Below are 17,825 nucleotides of genomic sequence, written 5' to 3'. Positions count from 1 at the left end.
GAAAACACAAGAAATCTGCTTTGAGAAATTCACTACTCCTGGGAAGCTTCTTTTGAACCTTATAAATTAGAGGTTAGTTCATGTCCCGGAGCATAAAACATTAAGTCCCTTATAAATATTCACATCTCTTCTTTAAGATTTCAGCATAATACCAAAATGTTCTGCAATTGACACCACGCCTGAGAAGTATGTAAGCGTTCACTCCATTTAACAGATGGGCAAACAGGGAAGGGAGTCAAGCAGCTTCTCTGTAGTCTAGTCAGCAGGCAGATTTCTGGTGGCACTGCAGGTGAATAATGTGACAGGCAGCTTCACTCTCTCCTCCTGAAGGTGGCTAGCTGTACTACCCAATTCCTACTGCACAGCCCCTTTGAGATTAATTTCCTCTTCTGCAAAATGTGTGTGTTTATCTACCCACTTAATGAGATTTTTAGAATTGAGTAATATTTATATTATACAATTATTATGCATTACCAATACTAGACAAAGTTAGAAAAAGGACGAGATGCACTGCGAACGGATTATTAAATCATTAATTTCACTGCATTTCTAGAAGCTCTGTTCCCCATAGAGCTCTATCAATGCATCATTTCTCAGCTAGAGACTCCTTTTAAAGCCAGTTCCAGGCTCTTGTGCTTAAGACTGATAAATACATCTGGGAGTGCAGTAAGCATAGAGTGTATTCTGATTTAGTCAGTAAATTTTATACGGAATTTCCTTTTATTTTTATTTTTCTTCAAAAGCTTGTATTGACCAACTGCTGGGGGCTGGAAGCCTTGAAGGTCTACAATATGGTCAGAGAATGAGGACAATGGTAAAGCTTTAATATCCTGTTTCCAGAAAATGAGTCAGAGAAAACAAAAAAAGAAAGGACTTATGCAAAAGTATGCATCTTTTGAATGATAATCATCAGCAACACCTGAAACATCAAATCACCAGTCCTTGGTCATATCAACAGAACATATGAATGATGTCAAAGCAGGCCAAATTTCATAGAGATTGTCTTCAGTACTCCAACACGGTATGAGTTACTATATATAAACTGGTTAGTATTCTAGCAAGTTTAGATATAAAATAGCTTTGAAACCCTAACAGCAGAGCCTTTGAATGTCAAAGGAGTAACAGAATTTGTCCAGCTTGTGCTGGACCATGAGTTGCAAAAAACGTTTCTCACTTGGCGTTAGAGCTAAGCTAATGCTAGAAAGCTCACTTCAGTGTAAATATAGTCCATTTTCTAGATTGCTTAGTGCACCCCACAGTTTGCTCTTAAGTACAATTCCAGTCCGATTACTGGTTCTATAAGCCACCTTGACCCAAACTCTTTGCCAAAAGGCAAAAAGACAGCAAAAGAAATAGTAAGCATCTTGAACTAAAAGTCCACTTAGAGAGAAAGTGTCATGTTCCATTCTCATAGCCATGGAAGATGTAGAAGTTGCCTCAGCAGAAGGGAGATTGTGGAAGCAAAAAATGAGAAAGAAGCCAAGATGGAAGAGGGAGTGGGTGCTATGACATTGACTCATGTATCTAGCATAGACAAAGTGGCAAATTTCTCCTAAGTGGTAGCTGGTCCATTGAGAAGAAAGAGAAGTTAAAAAAGAATAAACAGGAAAACAAAACCCTAACTTTAGCAGACAAAAGTTGTTTCACCTCTTTTCAATTCCGTACAAAACACCTGCCTATTCTGACACAGGACAGACTTCTTCAGCAGCTCCTCATCATGCTCTGATATCTCTGTGCTCAGCTGAAGCCTGCCTGAGTTAACTGAAAGTTTCACAAACCATAACTCTGTGTAATATACCACTGATACACAGCAAAGACAGCAACTTATGTTGCATGAAAAGCTTTACTTGAGCCCCTCCCTGCCAACAAACTACTTCTTTCACTAGCATCACAAGCTGAGTATGTAGGTTTTGTTTTCAATGCTAGTCAGTTCCAAAGACTTGGAAGGTAGGAGAGTTTACTCATTTTTAATGATCTTGACAGAATCTTAACTCTAATCCGTGTGATAATGTAATTCAAGAGAGTATTTCCCCTGGAGAAAATAGAGTTGGCACAGGGAAGCTGTTCTCTTAACACAGCATGATGCATTTCCAAATGAGTGGGGAAGCTTTTCATAGATCACTGTCCCATCACTGTCCCTACTGAGCACGTACTTATGTGACGCCCTGAACAAGGACAGATTTAGTCATGTGCTTCCATGGCACGAGGACCATGACATACACAGCCAAACTAATGAGTGCCTAGGGCACTTCTGCAATAGAAGCAATAGACTTGGGGTGAGAAACACGCTGCCTCATTACAGTCTTTTACCAAACTGCAAATTCAGATGGATAACATCACATTCATTTTCTTTAATACCTTAGGACTTGAGTCAGCAGTATTTTTAATCCTCTCTAGATAAGTTAGTTAACTATTATTATAGTAGAGACAAGTGAAATTCCTTTATTTTTGTAGATCTTTTATCTTACTCCATTTGCACAGCTCAATTCAAATAAAGAAGAGCCTTAGCATCAAAAGAATAATAGAAATTTATAACTGCAAATGCAGTCTGAAAGCAACACCAAATTATCTTTTTAAAATGGAAGATCTAAATATATTGCTTGTTAGACTAATCCAGGGTAAACAGTTTCCCAAATGAGGCAATTAAAATTACCTGAATTCTGCTGATTCTTCCGGTCTCCTCATCCAGGTGCAGTTCTGCAGTTTTTTGACTATGTGAAGATAATAATCTTCTGGATACCTAAAACAGGCAATGACATCAAACACTAGAATATATATGTATGTATATTTAGAAACAGTCTCCAAAACATTCAAATGATGCATGTATTAATAATAATGCGCACAGTGCAAATATAATAGTTTGCTTTTAGAACTCCATGACCTATTTTATTTCTGTAATTTGTAACAGTACTGTCCCTATTTAATTAGCATGACCTATTAAATATCATTTCTTAACAGTGATGTCTAACAAACTTTTTGCACACTTTCAAGTGCTGCTGTTTCAAACTACAGCCATGCATATCTTGAAGGTTTGGACCCCTCAGAAGTTCTCTCTCCTGCAGAAGTCCAAAATACAAAACCTCTGTTTCTTGTATTTGTTGTTTTTAACATCAAAAATGTTTTGACATGTGGTTCTTGCAAATAAAGACTAAAGTTACAGTTTTCTCTCTCACCTCATACAGTCCCCAAAGCTCAACTCAGTCATCTTATGCTGTAAACCAATATTTGCAGATATGTTTTCCTTCAAACTATATCTTAAAAACAATCTGTTTTACCCTACTGAGCACCAGCAGGGTACATGTAACCAAAGAGTTTTCTGCTTTTTTAACGGATCAAGAAATTTACATTCGTCTACATGTGAAATATCGCAGATCATGCAAGCCAAAAGAATGCAGACACTTTCTCCCCACTAGGTTCAGTGTTAACAGTTCCCCCATTTGTGCTTGATTCCCACTACAGCTTTTTAAAAACCAGCTCCAATTTAAAGGGAGATTGGGTGGATGGAAATAAGAGACAGTGTGGATGTAACTGTTACAAGTTCTATGGGAGACACGTTTCCAATAAGCATCTGCCTTGTAGAATTTCAGCAAAAACAGCTTAGTGCTGGCTCCAAACCAAATGACCATGATCTTACTTAAACTGGAACTTAGACGAGTATATTTCGAACTTCCTCAACAAAAAAGGCTGGGAAGGCACGAAACCTCGCTTGTTGTTAAATGAAGTGTGAAAACTGATAGAAAAGAAAACGTAGGTAATGGTGGCTTGCAGCAGAAAGGCAGTCAACACTGAAAGCTTTCTTCTATTTCTGTATTCAGCGTGTTTAGTACCACAACTTTATGGTAAATGTTTGAGAAAACAGATCCCTTTTTACTGTTTGTTTGTTTCCTCCATAAAGCACCTGTTACTGCTGGAGTTAACTGGCTTGTCTATCCTACAGTAAAACCACGTTCCATTTCCCATAGAAACAGAATTTTTTCACAAAAATTCTGCATTAGAATTGGTCTTTGGCTCAAGGTTGTACCTGTGACAATTTTCACTCTATGCACAAACACAGGAAGCATTTATATTCATTACCAGACATAGAAAACTCCTACAGGAGCTACATCACTGTGAACAAACTAATTTTTCTGAGCCCTTGTACCACTGAAGGGAGCAGGAAGGAATGGGCCGAAGTGGGAGCAGAGTACAACTGGCTTCACTGCATCTGCAGCCACTCTGACCTGGTGCGGTGTATTCTTTCTCCTTCCAGCTCAGCTACACACCTGATCTCCTGCTCATGACATGTCTGGTACTTACACGACCCCAACCCTGTTTTACCAGCTTTTGTACCATTCAAATGCCTTCACAGGCCATTTAATTCACTACCATGGGAAGAAAAGAAAAAAAAAAACAATCCAGAATTTGTTTGTTTTAAAAATATACATATATGTAAATAAAGCACACACCATACATATTTTGGTGTGTTTCACTGTATCGGGAAAGATTCCATAAAACTCCATAGGCAGAATAAAGAAGTGATGAGAGTGGAGAAACCAGGAGCAAGGCCTTCCTATTTGGGTAGCTGCCTGCTGGAAGCCTTGCAGCTGCAGCCAGGGAAATGGAACCACTTTCTTATTGAAGCACCTACCCAAATGGGCTTCTGTCTGTGGGTCAGACAAGTGCCAGCAGCACAGGGCAGGACAGGCAGCAGATGCTGCAGGAGAAGGGGGGATAGAAGCACAGGATCAGGACAACCTAATGTTGAATCACCCATCATTTACTCCTTAAGGATAAACAATAAATAAATGTTAGATGCTGGGATTTAGGGGGAAAAAAAAGATAACAGGATATGGAAAGTTATTTATACTATCATTATCTAGGAGAAAAAAATACAGAAGAAAAGCAAATTCTAGCCTAAAGATATTGATGAGATGAATATCAGAGTCAGAAACGAAAAGTTACCAGAAAGATATAGCACTGATTGACAAGTTATTAGCAAGTTGCAGAGAAACATTTGGTGAGAAGAAAAATAAGTGTCTTGCACACTGCTGGTATTAAGGGCCCTCAAAAAGCGTAGGTACTCACTGTCAGAGGCTGATGGCCTTCTAGTACATGTACCATAAGCTGTGTACCTGCATCTAGGACAACACCGTGTGTTAGAATGCAAGAACACTGCCGCCCTTCCACTGCTGTCGGCTGGGTGGAATCCCTCTCAGAGGTGGCCGAGGGCTCAGCTGTTCACCTGGAAGCAACATTCCCAGGTCTGTACAACAGCAAACACCCCTCCGCTCACCCTGTGCCTCTGGTTGTGTTCCTCCTGTGACTTACAGACACCACAGTGTGCCAAATTCCACCTTTGCCAGTGCTGGCTTAGCACCACAAGCATCACAAATACCTCAGCAGCAAACTGTGCGGACAGGAGCCCTGCAAGGCCACTGCAGCTGCCTATCCCAGCATAAGGCTTCCATCCTGCCAGTTCCATGGGATGAACTCCGCTTGAACATAGGCAGTATTCCCACAGATTTTTATTTATTTTTTTTAAAGACTCAAAATGAAGCTCTGGGATTTTCTGCAGCTGGGTTTACAGCCCCAAAAGCTTAGTTTTCCTCTCAGAAAGCCTATTTTACCATTTCCTCCTCTGAAGGAGCCTCAGGGACTCACTCCAATGGAATCAGTCCAGAAAGGCCATCAAGACATTATTCCATAGCTCTGCTGTAACCTAGACAATCCTCTTCTCCACTGTTTCATTTTAAAGAGCTGGAACAATACATACATTTCCAGTGGCACCCAGGAGCTAACAATACATACTCACTGATGCTAAAATAACTTTATTACTAAGATAAAAAAAACTCAGGTAAATTGAGCTATAACAATATGTGGACAAGACAGTGTTGAGAATAGGGAAATAAACATGTTTGGTCCAATTTTTGCCTGCTACCTGCATCCTAAACATTAAAATAATTTGCTGCTGTAGCAAACTGACTTATACTGCATGAGCCTCGATGGCAAATAACCGTTGGAAGGGTTTTATGCTTATGGTAATTGTCAGGTATGCATTGACTGTCAACATTAACTGCAGTGGGTAAAGTGCAATTATTATGCATAGCTGAGGCATTGATGAAGTATCTTCTAATTTTTGGCAGATAACTAAAGGACAACAGCAGGGACAGCAGTGGTGAGATAGTAGGGAGACAATAAGTAAAACGTCAGAACAGAGATGGATGCAGCCCATCCATCCAGGTTCCAAGTTATTGCAGGAACTATACTTGAAAGAAAGCTACTTGAATTAGAAGGAAAATTGAGCAGCAGATATGAAAAAGGAAGATCTTCCTCCTTCGTGGCTCATGTTGAAGGAAGAAGCAAATAAAAACAGGAGAAGGAAAAGCCAGAGAAATGGAGGCTCTCTTGTGCTTTTGGACACTTTAATACTACAAAAACAACAATCAGTTTTTAAAGCCCTCAGGAGACCATACACAGAGCTCACTCTAGAATAAAAATGAAAAGGTGCCAAAAGAACTCAGCATTTCAGGCTCTTTATCACCACCAGCACAAACTTGTTATACTTAAAGAACATTTTTTACTATCAAATCATTTGACAAGATTACAACTAGAAAGTTTTTCTGGTTCTGGCCAATTTAAGAGGCTAGAGTGTCCAGAATGTCCCTTAATGTATTTATACACCATGCTTGTGGTCACACATTAAAAAAGCAGCAAAGATCCCAACAGCTCCTCTCAGTGAGGGACAATGAGCTGCAATATTCACAGCACAAAGCAATCCTTTGCTCCTTCATTCCAAATACCAATTTCTTTTCCCACCTACCCAGTTCATCTTCTGCCTCATTTAATGGCTCAGCTCCTTTTTTGCTGGCCATAAAATAAAGGTCTGATGCTTTCTTGTTTCTCCTACAAGCATCTTCAGAATGTTCAGGATGTGAAAAGCAAGTCTGCATTCCTGCAACCTCTACAACTTTATAACACACGGGATAAATAACAGCATTTATACTGCCATAGCTGGATTTTGGAGGCAACACAGTGACTAGTTGTTCTTCTCTTGCTATTAAACATACACTTCAGCTATATTCTTTGACCTCTGTTTCAGGTGGCCTGACATTTTTCAAAAGTTAAAAATTCAGTGATAGTGTGGCTGATGAGAAGGAATAGAGGTGGGAGGAGACGTTTATAGAGGAGAAAAAAAATGAAACAGTAAAGATAGAAGCTGGGAATAGGGTGATTTAAAAACTTGTGAAAGATCTTAGAAAGCAATGAGAAAGTGAGAAAGGGCAGAAAAATCAGGAGAAGCTTTAAAATCATAATTTAAAAGTTCTTTAATGTTAAGGAAATTTTGGCTTCTACAGTCCTTTGAATGGAGAAAAGCATGTAAATATTTTTAGCAGAGTTTTGGTTTCTCATTCCATTCCTCTTCTCTTCATAAATGGAGTAAAAAATAGCTTCCAATTTTAGAAATACTATAGTACTTAATTTTAAGCTGGCACTTGGTCCTAACAGGATGCTCTTCTTACTTACAATGTTATATATATTGCTGCATCCATATAGGCAAGATGTTATATGTCAGAAGCAATGGGCTGCTTCTCCAACTTCTACTTTACTAAGTGGGAGGAAATTGAGCAGAGCCACTAGCAGAGACTTTTTTTTTTCACATCAGGAAAAGGCAGAACAGCAAGTGGAAACCAGAAATGGATTTGGGGTGGAGAATTTTTGATACATCTAAAATTGAATAATTAGTTTCCTGTGAAGTAGTTATTGCAATAATGAGTGCAATTACTCAGTAAGTTTTTATACTACATTTCTATATTTACTCTAGTGAACACAAAGAAAAGAACCATTAACTAATGATGCTTGTAGCAGGAGTGTTTGCCAGTCAGGAAGAGGATACTTAAGGCTAAAATTATATCTCACAAATTCTGGTCTACTTTTTTTGTAAATACATCAGAATAAAATGTTGCTAACTGGGAATGAGAAATCTTGTTGACTTATGATTTTTATTTTTATTTCTTTAAATCCAAACTAGAATAAATCTAACAGACGTGAAAGAAAAATGCAAACAAACATTGGTTGAACAACTTCAATTTGTTCTTGTGCAGTTCCACATTACTATCATTAAGAATTATGTAAAAGAAGCAGGCAACCTGTTAGTCTTTTATTTAAAACAAACAAAGCAGAAAGCATAGCAAGAACCTACCTTTTCTTCTTGATCGATGATGACAAAATGTTGTCCTGAATTGCCTTACATTTTGCATCCAGTTCAAACTGGTAAATTCCATCTTTATTAGCAGTTGTTCTGTTAAAAAGGTGGAATAGGAAAAAAAGCAACATACTTTTAAAAAGAGTATATTCTGGCAGAGCTGCTGCATTTTCTTTGCTGTAACAATACGATGAATAACTGTTGATTTAGCTGAAAGCATTACCAAAGGAATTTTATTCACTTCTACTGTGAAGCTCTTGTATGAAGGGAGGCTATGCTGCTAGTGACTACAGTGTACTTGATTCTTTAAAGAAACTCTGTTTTATAGAATGAATTGTATTTCCTGCTTTAAACGGTAATTAGAAAAATGTAATTAAAAAACGAATGAAACAGGAAGCCTCTTGAACATTACAAAGATTTTAAAAATATTCACATTTAAAACATTCTAGCAGATGTGATTTCCTAATGCTGAAAACCAATATAATATACACAGGAAACACCTCTGGGGAGGTTGATCTTTTTACTCGGACTTAAATTAATTGACTTGAGATTAATACTTACTCCCTTGTTTATTCTTTATTTACACAGAGAGAATAAATGTTTGTAAAAGGAACCAATGCATATGCCAGACAGTGATCTTTAGCTCCCGTTGCTCATTTTCACCAAAATCCCTGTGTGGTCCTTGTGCTCTGGCAGTCCTGGTACAAGATTGAGCTATAAATTAGCAAATGACTGAAATACCAAGCTTTTACTCAGTTCATTTCAGTTCACCAAGCTTCTAGGTTTAATCTTGTATAATCACCCTGTTCTTTCATCAAACATCTATTGCCACTTATCATGAAGTTCTTTCCTCTATCATTTCTATGTTCACTGTTCCTCACCACCTCCACACCACACCTGCCTCACTACTTACTGAGCACTTGGATACTGTGGCCTGTTTCCCAACCTGAACTAGAAATGCAGGAGACACGGATGCTCTCTCATTCATGCCTGGGTGGGAGCTGCAGCACCGAACAGAGCCCCTTCCTAGAAGCACAAGGGTCTTCCTGCTTCGTACACAACACAGTCTGCTTCTGCATGATCATTCTTTAACTAACAAGAGTCAAAACTCATTGCCTTCACCTGCTAGAACACTGAGATTACATATCTACAAGATTTCTGACAAGCTGCTCTTACTTGGGAAAGATGCCATTTTAAGTCACAGAACGATTGAGATGGACAGGGCCCTCAGGGCCCTCTGAGCCCAGCCCCTGCTGCAGCAGGGCCACCCAGATCAGATGCCCACGCTGTGCCCAGGTGCTTCTGAAGATCTCCAAAGGAGACCCCACACACAGCCCCTGGGTACCTGTGCCAGTGCTCCGGCACCCACACAGCACAGACTGCTCCTGGGGTTCAGGGGGAACCTTTTGTGTTCCAGCTCGTGACCACTGCCTTTTGTTATACCATCGGGCATCTCCGGAAAGAGCCTGGCTTCATCTTATGTACACCCTCCTTGTAGGTATTCATACACATTGATGAGTTCCTCCTGTATGCACTCTTTGTAAACAATTAAGATCTTAAACAATTCAAATGGGAAGCAGTCTGATTGAAAAAGAAAGAGCAGAATAAATATTTGTTTATTCTGGTACTAAACTGTCTGGCATTTTCATAGCTATGACAAGGGAGGAAACGTAATAAAGCACCTTTTCTTCTCATTCCATTGCCCATAATTTTCCATAAACAGGGAGCAATTCAGCCATGAAGCACGCTGCAGAGAGAGATCAGCTCTCAGCGTCTTTCCACCACCAAGGAGCTCTTCCCAGCATACATCCAGTGCCCCTGGGGAACGATGCAGTTTGCACGTCCCTTGTTGAGGGGAATGTTAAGAACAACACAATGTAAACCCCTGTCCTTTCAATTCTACAGAGGCTGTAACAGACAATAACAGCTGGCACTACCTGCTGAGAGCTCCACTGCTGATTTCGCATCCAGCTTTCTTATCTAATTATTTCTCAACGAATGACATACAAATGAGAAAGCAGAAGGCTCTCAAAGCTCGCAGTTCAGAGGGTCAGGTGCACAGCTCCACAGACCACAGTAAGTGACAGCAGATGCCCTGCTTACAACCCAGGTACATGGGTTTACTGCAGCTAGGCCAGAGTGTTTCTGTGCAGACAGAAGCAGCAGATGGACCAGTTCCCAAACATCTTTAGTTAGTATAAGTCATGTTTCCTCTGCCATGCTTCTAAATAAGCTGAAAACAACCCTTCTGAAGACACAGTTTAAACAAAATGGCTACAGGCAAAGCTTAGCTCTATAAAAAGTGTCTTAAAAAAAAAAAAAAAGAAATAATTATTATAATAAATCAAGTGCATGTTACTGATGTAAATGGTCTTTTAAGGCAGCTGAGGAATTGAGACACCAGATACTGGTCAGGCAAGTGGCCACAGCCCTTCAGGGCCACAGCCGGGCAGAGGAGAGGCCTCCAGCACAGAGTGCTGGGCAGGCAGGAGCTGGCTGGCAGCTGCACCCAGACCACTGCTGGAGCACCTGCAGGCACAGCTGGAGGACAGCCAACCTGCCACGAGCAGGATTCTGCTCTGCGCAGAGGCTCACTACAAGATCCTTACAGCTTTCTGGTAATTTACGTCCTGAGGCCAGCGGAGGTGGTAAATAACATTCTCTCAACCAAATAAAAGCTTTAATCAACAGACTTCTAACATTTTAAATTCATAGCGCTGCGATCAACTGAAGTGAATTGTCTTGTTTATTTCACATATAATTGTTTTTATGCACACATTTACAAGACTTGAAAAATTCAAGAAGGAAAAAGTCAGATAAAAAAGAATGAGCAAAATAAATTACAGTTCCATTTTTTTTTTCATTAAATCAGGTTTAAAGCTGTCAGTGTGAGGAAAAGCAAAAGGAGCCTTCCCTTTCCACAGCCCATACAAAGATTGGTGAAAATGGCTCCAATGTGATTTTTACCCAAATTCTTTAACCATACAATGCAGCCAAAATGCTTTTTCTGTGTATTCTTCCCTATAAAATTTACTGGACAGTCTTTATATGGTGCAGAAAGATACATAAATAAAACTATTTTTCCAAGACACACCAAACAATGACTTCTTCCAGTAAAGGTGAAATTTCTGAATGCCTGTTTCATCATTAGAGTGGCTTCTGCTTCACGAGTGGAAAATTTTTGCATTCAAACATAAAGGGGTGTGCAAGTGGCATTCCAGACTTCTCCTGCATTATTCATAGCAGAGTTATGCAGACATCAGACTCAGATTAGATTTCTCATCACTTTGGACAGTCATGCTAGGCAACATTTATCACTAAATGAATTTATCTAGAGGATGACAGTCTCGGTACAATACTGAGAACTGCACTACAACTTCTTCAGTGCAACCAGATAACGTGCGTCACGGGTTGGTGACATGCAGCCAGTTTGCAAACTCTTAAACTAAATGAGAACTCGAAGTGAAAACCACATTATATTCTATTGACTTAAACATGCAAAACAGACAAAATGGCCATTTCTGCTAAAATTCCCTTAGATTGCTAGATGTTCTCAAAGCCAACTTTATTGACCCAAATATGGAAGTTTTTTTTTTTTTTTTTAAATCACATACTAACAGCTTGAGAGCCACATCCTTCCTATGACAATTCTAGGTACTCAGAAAGTACACCATCTGTACTTTAATAAAGCCACAGTACGTTAAGATCATATGCCATATTTATCAGCATGTTGTTATTCTATATTTTACTCACAGTAAGTCAACATGCAACATTTCCTTAAACCGCAAAAACCTGCAAGACATGGATTGCACCCACTTCCTTGCAGTAACAGACTTCAGACGGAGCCTAGGTCCTGAGAGTCACCTGACACAAACAAAATAGAAGTTTTAACAAAAAATCAGTGAGAAATGAATTGCCTATGGTGAATAACCTCTAAGTCTGTGTGTCCAGCTCAAGAAGAACCTGTATTTCCTTGGGAGAATGCTGATAAAAAAATGAAAGAAAATAGGGAGCTCAGAGAAAAACAGTCATCTGATCATCCCATTTGTAATCACGTTCTACTAACTGGACTGGAGAAGCAGGTTGTTCCAGGATACCCCTAGAAACTGAGCAACTGTAAGGGAAGTGCAGAGTCGATTCTGCTGTGCCTAGAGCCTTCAGTTCCGAGACTAGAAGGAGCCTTAGTGCAGGGAATCACCAGGTACTTCTGCTAGGAATCTGAGGGGAGTGGTGACACAGCAAGAAAAAGAAAAGGGAAGCCCTTTAAAAACAAATTCATCCCTCCCACCACAAAAAAAACAAAACAAAACAAACAAACAAACAAAAAACCCCCACAATAATCAGAGTGGGAAAATTGATAGAGGGTAAAAGGATGGGAAAAAAAAAGACAGTAGGAAAAAATAGGGGAAAAAAATCAGAAGCATAGTGCTGTGAATTATACTATAACAAAGATATGCCCTGGGCTGAAAGGCCAGTCCTCTAAATTCCTACAAAAACAGTTGTAAAAATTGAATGAATGTGAGATGAGACTTTCAGAAGACTTCAAGACCAGGCTGACTGGCAGCATTAAAAGCAACAAAAATTTCACCCCTCATTTCAGAGGGAGATAAGACCACACTCCACATCAGAGGAAAATCCTACTAACTGGCTTTATTTACTCCTTGTCCAGCAGAACCCCTTTGTCTTTCCATTCTTTTCTCCCTGAAACAGCACAGAACCCTAATGCATTCCAGTTGAGCACCTCCAGCTAAACAGGATAATTTCTGCATGCAAAGCTGTACATTTATATCCTTCAGGCATCAATCAACACCATACAGATTGTGAATACCTGCTGACTTATTTTCTCCCTTGAAAAGATTCATTTATATTTGAATCCCATACTCAACTAGTTGAATAGTAGTAGTCAAAAACCTGTAACCCACACTTCCCTAGCAAGTTTGCTTTTTGTTGCTATCTTTGACACCACTTCAAATGAATCAGATGATAAGAATATAGCAGTGTTTTAAGGTTCACAACACCTTGATTAATAAGGCAATACACCATTTAAATCCTTGGTGAAATGGACTATAAAAATGGCTCTATCAAGCTATAGGAGTAAGAATTTGTCTTGTAACATTAATCACAGTAACTGTGAAAGAGACCTATCCTACTATCCTTGTTCAAATTCCCAGAGGTTTTGCTTATCTAAGGAATGCTAAATCAGGTCTTTAAGACAAGCTGCATTCTGAAATTATTTGGTAGACCTTCAGTGCATTCACCAGCATTATACGTAACATCAGATATTTTTTATTTATAAAATCCATTAACTGCATGACATACAACATTACAAGCAATATCCAGATTCTCATAGAAGGTAAAGTGAAAAAAATAAGGTACTTACACCAAAATGATGTTACAACAGTGTGTGAGAGACAGAATGACAGAGCAGTTTCACTTGGACCAAGTAAACAGAACAGAAAAAGGCTGGGAAACCTTTCACCACTGTCAGAACATAAATATGTCCTGGCAGCAGCTTTCAACTGAACACCTATTCATTTAGACAGAACTAATACATGAGGCACGCATTAGAAATGTGCTCTTAAAATATGTCTGCATGCATCACTTGGAAATGAGGGGAATGAATACTAAGACAGCAGTAAAATTAGTAAAGGGCCACCAATGCTGACTAATCTAAACTGTAGCAAATTGTTTGTGCAACACACTACGCTACTGTTTACAATCTCTGTAATAGTCTGCCTCTTCTTCCCTTTCTGCCTGCCAGAATGCAATATTTTGACAGCAGACAGAATGTACAGGTCTCTGTAGCATAGTTAATTAGGAATAGTTGTTTATTCCCTAGGCCTGCATAAAGATCTGCTTCTAAGGGAGGAATTGGAGAAATGAGAATTGTGAAACACTGTATCAATACTAACTTGTTTACTCATAGCTCCTCAATCACTTCCTCCCACCGCTCAATTACCTCAATAGTCTCCACACTGCGCTTGCCTTGAACCTGCAAAGACAGAGATAGCTAGGAAAATAGTAAGCAAATGCCCTAAAATAAGCAATACAAACTGCTGCCTTGTTATTATCTGTATATAAAATGCATACACATGGTGCTTGAGAAGACTATTTTCACCTTCCCTGTAGCAGCTGGCATTATTTACCTGCTCCACATGCCACGAAAGCAGCTAGAATTTCAGGTTTAACATAGCGCACTCTGAGCTTCATGACAGACAGTACTACTCAGATCCTCTTATCACTAACATCCTCCCCCTGAACAGCACTAGCAGCCCTGAGCCTTCCGTTTTGCTGTTAATGCTGAGATGACACAAACATGTATGCTATCACAAATGCAGGCAGAGTGAGAGAAGCGAGTGTCTAAAGGTGGGACAAGTGCAGGACTGCTTCTGGTTGCACTGCTGGCTTATGCAAGTTTAAGCCGTACTTGCAGGTACAGTTTAAAACACCAGAAGATGGTATAAGGCACAGGCATGATGATTTGCCAGAGAACGACAATTCTGCAAAATAAATGATACGGCTCAAATGGAGAAATCTGGGGACTGCTAAAGAAATCTTGTTAACAACGGTTGTGTTTTCAGTAAGAAACCCTTCTATAACAGATACAGACCGTGAAATAAGCCCAGGTCAAAAACTAGTAATCACACTGTAGAGGCAGTCACATCGATTGAGATTTCTAACATTTAACAAAGAAAAGAGGTATGAAATATTCTGTAAGAGCCAAACCGCATCTTCAAGGTTACTAAGACAGATCTTCAGAGAACTTTAGGTGCCTAGTCACCATCTAATTAAACACTGCTGTGCATGGCAGCTGCCTAGAAATCTAAGGCATTCTGAACCAATCTCCTACTTTTCATCCTTTCATCCTTCAATTTCATCCTTGTAAAAAAATTACTCAAACTGAAAGAGCAGATTAGCTTACATTATTGCAAGGCAGCAGTATAATAGGGGCTTGGAGATTCTTCAAGAGATGTTTGATTACAGATCTGCATCCAACAGCAAAAGAGATCACAGTAAGAGCAGCGGTTTGTTTGCGATACTTGAAAATCATCTACTAACTGACTGGAGCTCAACAAGGAAAGTGCCTTTTTTTTTTTTTTTTTCTTAAATTTCCTCCCACCAAAGCTGGGGACAAAAATATTTGCTTGCCAGAGAAATGAGTCCGACTGATGAAGTGATCAGGGTTTAACCTAACTCATCGCACACTCTCTTATGCGGAATGGGACACAGCAACAAGGCACTGCTATTCAAACCCTCAGGCTATTTTAGGAGAACTACACTTGGAAAGCACGCACCAATAGACTGTTCATAGGTTTTAGCATCACCATACTAACACTGCCTCATTTGAAAAATTCACTAATACCTACACAGCATATTTCAGTCATGGGCTCTTTACCCTTTTGCTATACTCATGGATTCTGCAGCAGAATCCTACTGAAAACTGGAACCTCATTCCTCTTGCCCATATCATCCACCTCCATCATGGAGGGATTGGTCTGAATCTCCTGAATGAGTCCAGATGCTCTCCGGTATCTCTCCAGCATGGCCCTTAGTCAGGCCCTGTCCAGTTGTTGTCTGAATCAAATCCCTCCAGCATGGCTCCCTGCCCACTCCAGCTGCTCTCTGGATTAGGACACAGCCCCTGGTCACTCCAGCAGCTCTCTCCTTCAGATACCAAAGGCACCACAGACTACTGTCAAGACAACCTATTGAGCACAGCCACCCACGTGAGAAAGAACATCCTCTCCTTGGTTCCACCAGTAACCCTTCCCTCCAAAGACACTACAGAAATAGGAGATACAGTGAAATGAAATTTTTCAGACAAATAATCTACTTGTTGCACTTCTGCAGTCACTTAGTCACTAAACATACAATTTGAGGCTGAAGAAAACTAGCTCCAAATTGGTGTCAAAATCCTCCAAGCAGTTTAACGAAAAATATTCATTTAAAATCTCATGCTCACTTGCTTTATTACAGGGATTACCAACTGACCCATACATGCCATGGTCTTCCATCCCTCTTCAGCATGTGTTGCCTACACTTTCTTTGCTTCTGTTGTGACTGCACTAAGAGCAGATGGGAAGTGGCTAGGCTCTGTTCTCTGAAGTGCTCTCTGCCAGAATTTCTAGTCAATTTGACTCCATGGTTTAGTAGAGATGAGTGGCAGGAAGCTGCAGCTTGGAAACTAACTGGGAAAGGTTGAGTGCAGGAAGACTGTTGCAAAGGGGAGCCACAGACATAACACAAAACAGAGCAGAAATGAGAAAAAGAGTGACAGCTATAGAACCCAAAGCAGGACAGAGTACATACAGCAAACCAATAAATAGCAAGGAGTGGAAAAGAAGGAAAAAAGCAGAAAGGGAAAAAATTAACACAGGAAAGAGAAGCAGGCCAGAAGAACAGTAGTTAGAAGCCTGCTCCTGTTCCTTTTGTTTCACTCTAATTCTGAATGACATTTTAAACTTACAGTAGTTCCAAATTTTGAAGCATGGAGCACCAGAGCTCTCACTTGATACATGTGAGAAACCATATGCTGAGATGGTTATTAAGACTATTGTCCCTTGGATTCACTTAGGGAAAGCATATGCTTGCTATTTCAACCTCACATTTCAGGAGGCTGCGTGAAATGTTGGTCTCAGTAAGGCTAACTGCACTGTCACCACTGACTTCAATACAGCCAGGACATCACAATTTCAGTTAAAGACCCAATTCCCAAGTTCTTTCTATTTTTATAACTGGAACTACAATGTTAATGAGGCTATATAGAGCAGAAGAGAATAGCAAAATGTTTACAAACTACTTCTTACACAGCAACATCTCATGTGTGGATGACTCCATCCTCTTCTGCACTATTACTTTTCCTACAGCGTGTGAAGACTCAAGAGAACAAAAACATTGAGGTTAATGCCGATAATTGCTCACGCAACTTGTTTGACAGCTTATTCTACCAATTATTTTCATATGAACCTTCACAGCATGAAATAACAGGCTGCAAAGCAAAGATCCGACTTGATGTAAAAGATCAAGGCGTGGGACCAGATGGAAGGACTCCTGAGAAGTAAGACACTGTACAAAATGAAAGAGCCTTCATATACCTGGCCTTCAGGAGAAATCTGCATTTTTAATTAAAATACGCATTCCAAAACGATCGTAATCTACTCAGCCCCAGCTTCCTGGGGAGGAGAATAAGAGACACCTGGCACACAGCATCCAGGACTTTCTACACCGTGTGGCAACAAAGCTGTCATATGCCACATTTTACCGGGCTCAAAACCAAAGAGAGTGACAGCCATCATTAAGAGGCCCTATTAGCGAATAATATAACAAAGTTAACGGGAATTTCCACTTTCTCGCTCTAATAAGCCCCTACTCTCCCTCCGATTGAGCTACTCGAAAAAGGATGCACGAACTGAAGCAAGCTCCCGCGCACCTTCCCGAGCAAACCGCCCCGCCAGCAGCTGCAGCGCCGAGCCCCTACCTGTTCTCGGCCCGAGGAAGGGACGTTAGAGGAGACCTGAGGGCTCGCACCACTTTCGGAGTGACGGTCGCTACCTCTGCCTCCTCCTCCCAGCCCCTGGCAAACAAGACGGGATAACAAAAGTTGTCAAAGCCGTCGAGAGCCGCCATCGGGAGACAGCCGCAC

General features: G+C 40.2%; 1 protein-coding gene across 3 annotated transcripts in view; it reads right to left on the bottom strand.

Annotated features, from left to right (window-relative positions):
• ST8SIA6 (ST8 alpha-N-acetyl-neuraminide alpha-2,8-sialyltransferase 6) overlaps positions 1-17,817 on the bottom strand; it is a 41,657-nt gene extending 23,840 nt beyond the window's left edge. For all 3 annotated transcript variants that reach the window (XR_002115985.1, XM_019616405.1, XM_019616406.1), the window contains exons 1-3: positions 17,661-17,817; positions 8,180-8,278; positions 2,654-2,740 (exon numbers count right to left, since the gene is read on the bottom strand). Coding sequence is in view for 2 of the 3 variants with exons in the window: in XM_019616405.1 (XP_019471950.1) it covers positions 2,654-2,740; positions 8,180-8,278; positions 17,661-17,809 (335 nt within the window). In the remaining variant the exon portion in view is untranslated. The remainder of the gene's footprint in view (positions 1-2,653; positions 2,741-8,179; positions 8,279-17,660) is intronic.
• Positions 17,818-17,825: the final 8 nt, after the last annotated feature.

Source organism: Meleagris gallopavo, chromosome 6 (assembly GCF_000146605.3).
Source record: "Meleagris gallopavo isolate NT-WF06-2002-E0010 breed Aviagen turkey brand Nicholas breeding stock chromosome 6, Turkey_5.1, whole genome shotgun sequence".
Classification (NCBI taxonomy): Eukaryota; Metazoa; Chordata; class Aves; order Galliformes; family Phasianidae; genus Meleagris; species Meleagris gallopavo.
Note: the sequence above shows the minus strand (reverse complement) of the source record. Positions and strands in the feature narration are given on the sequence as shown.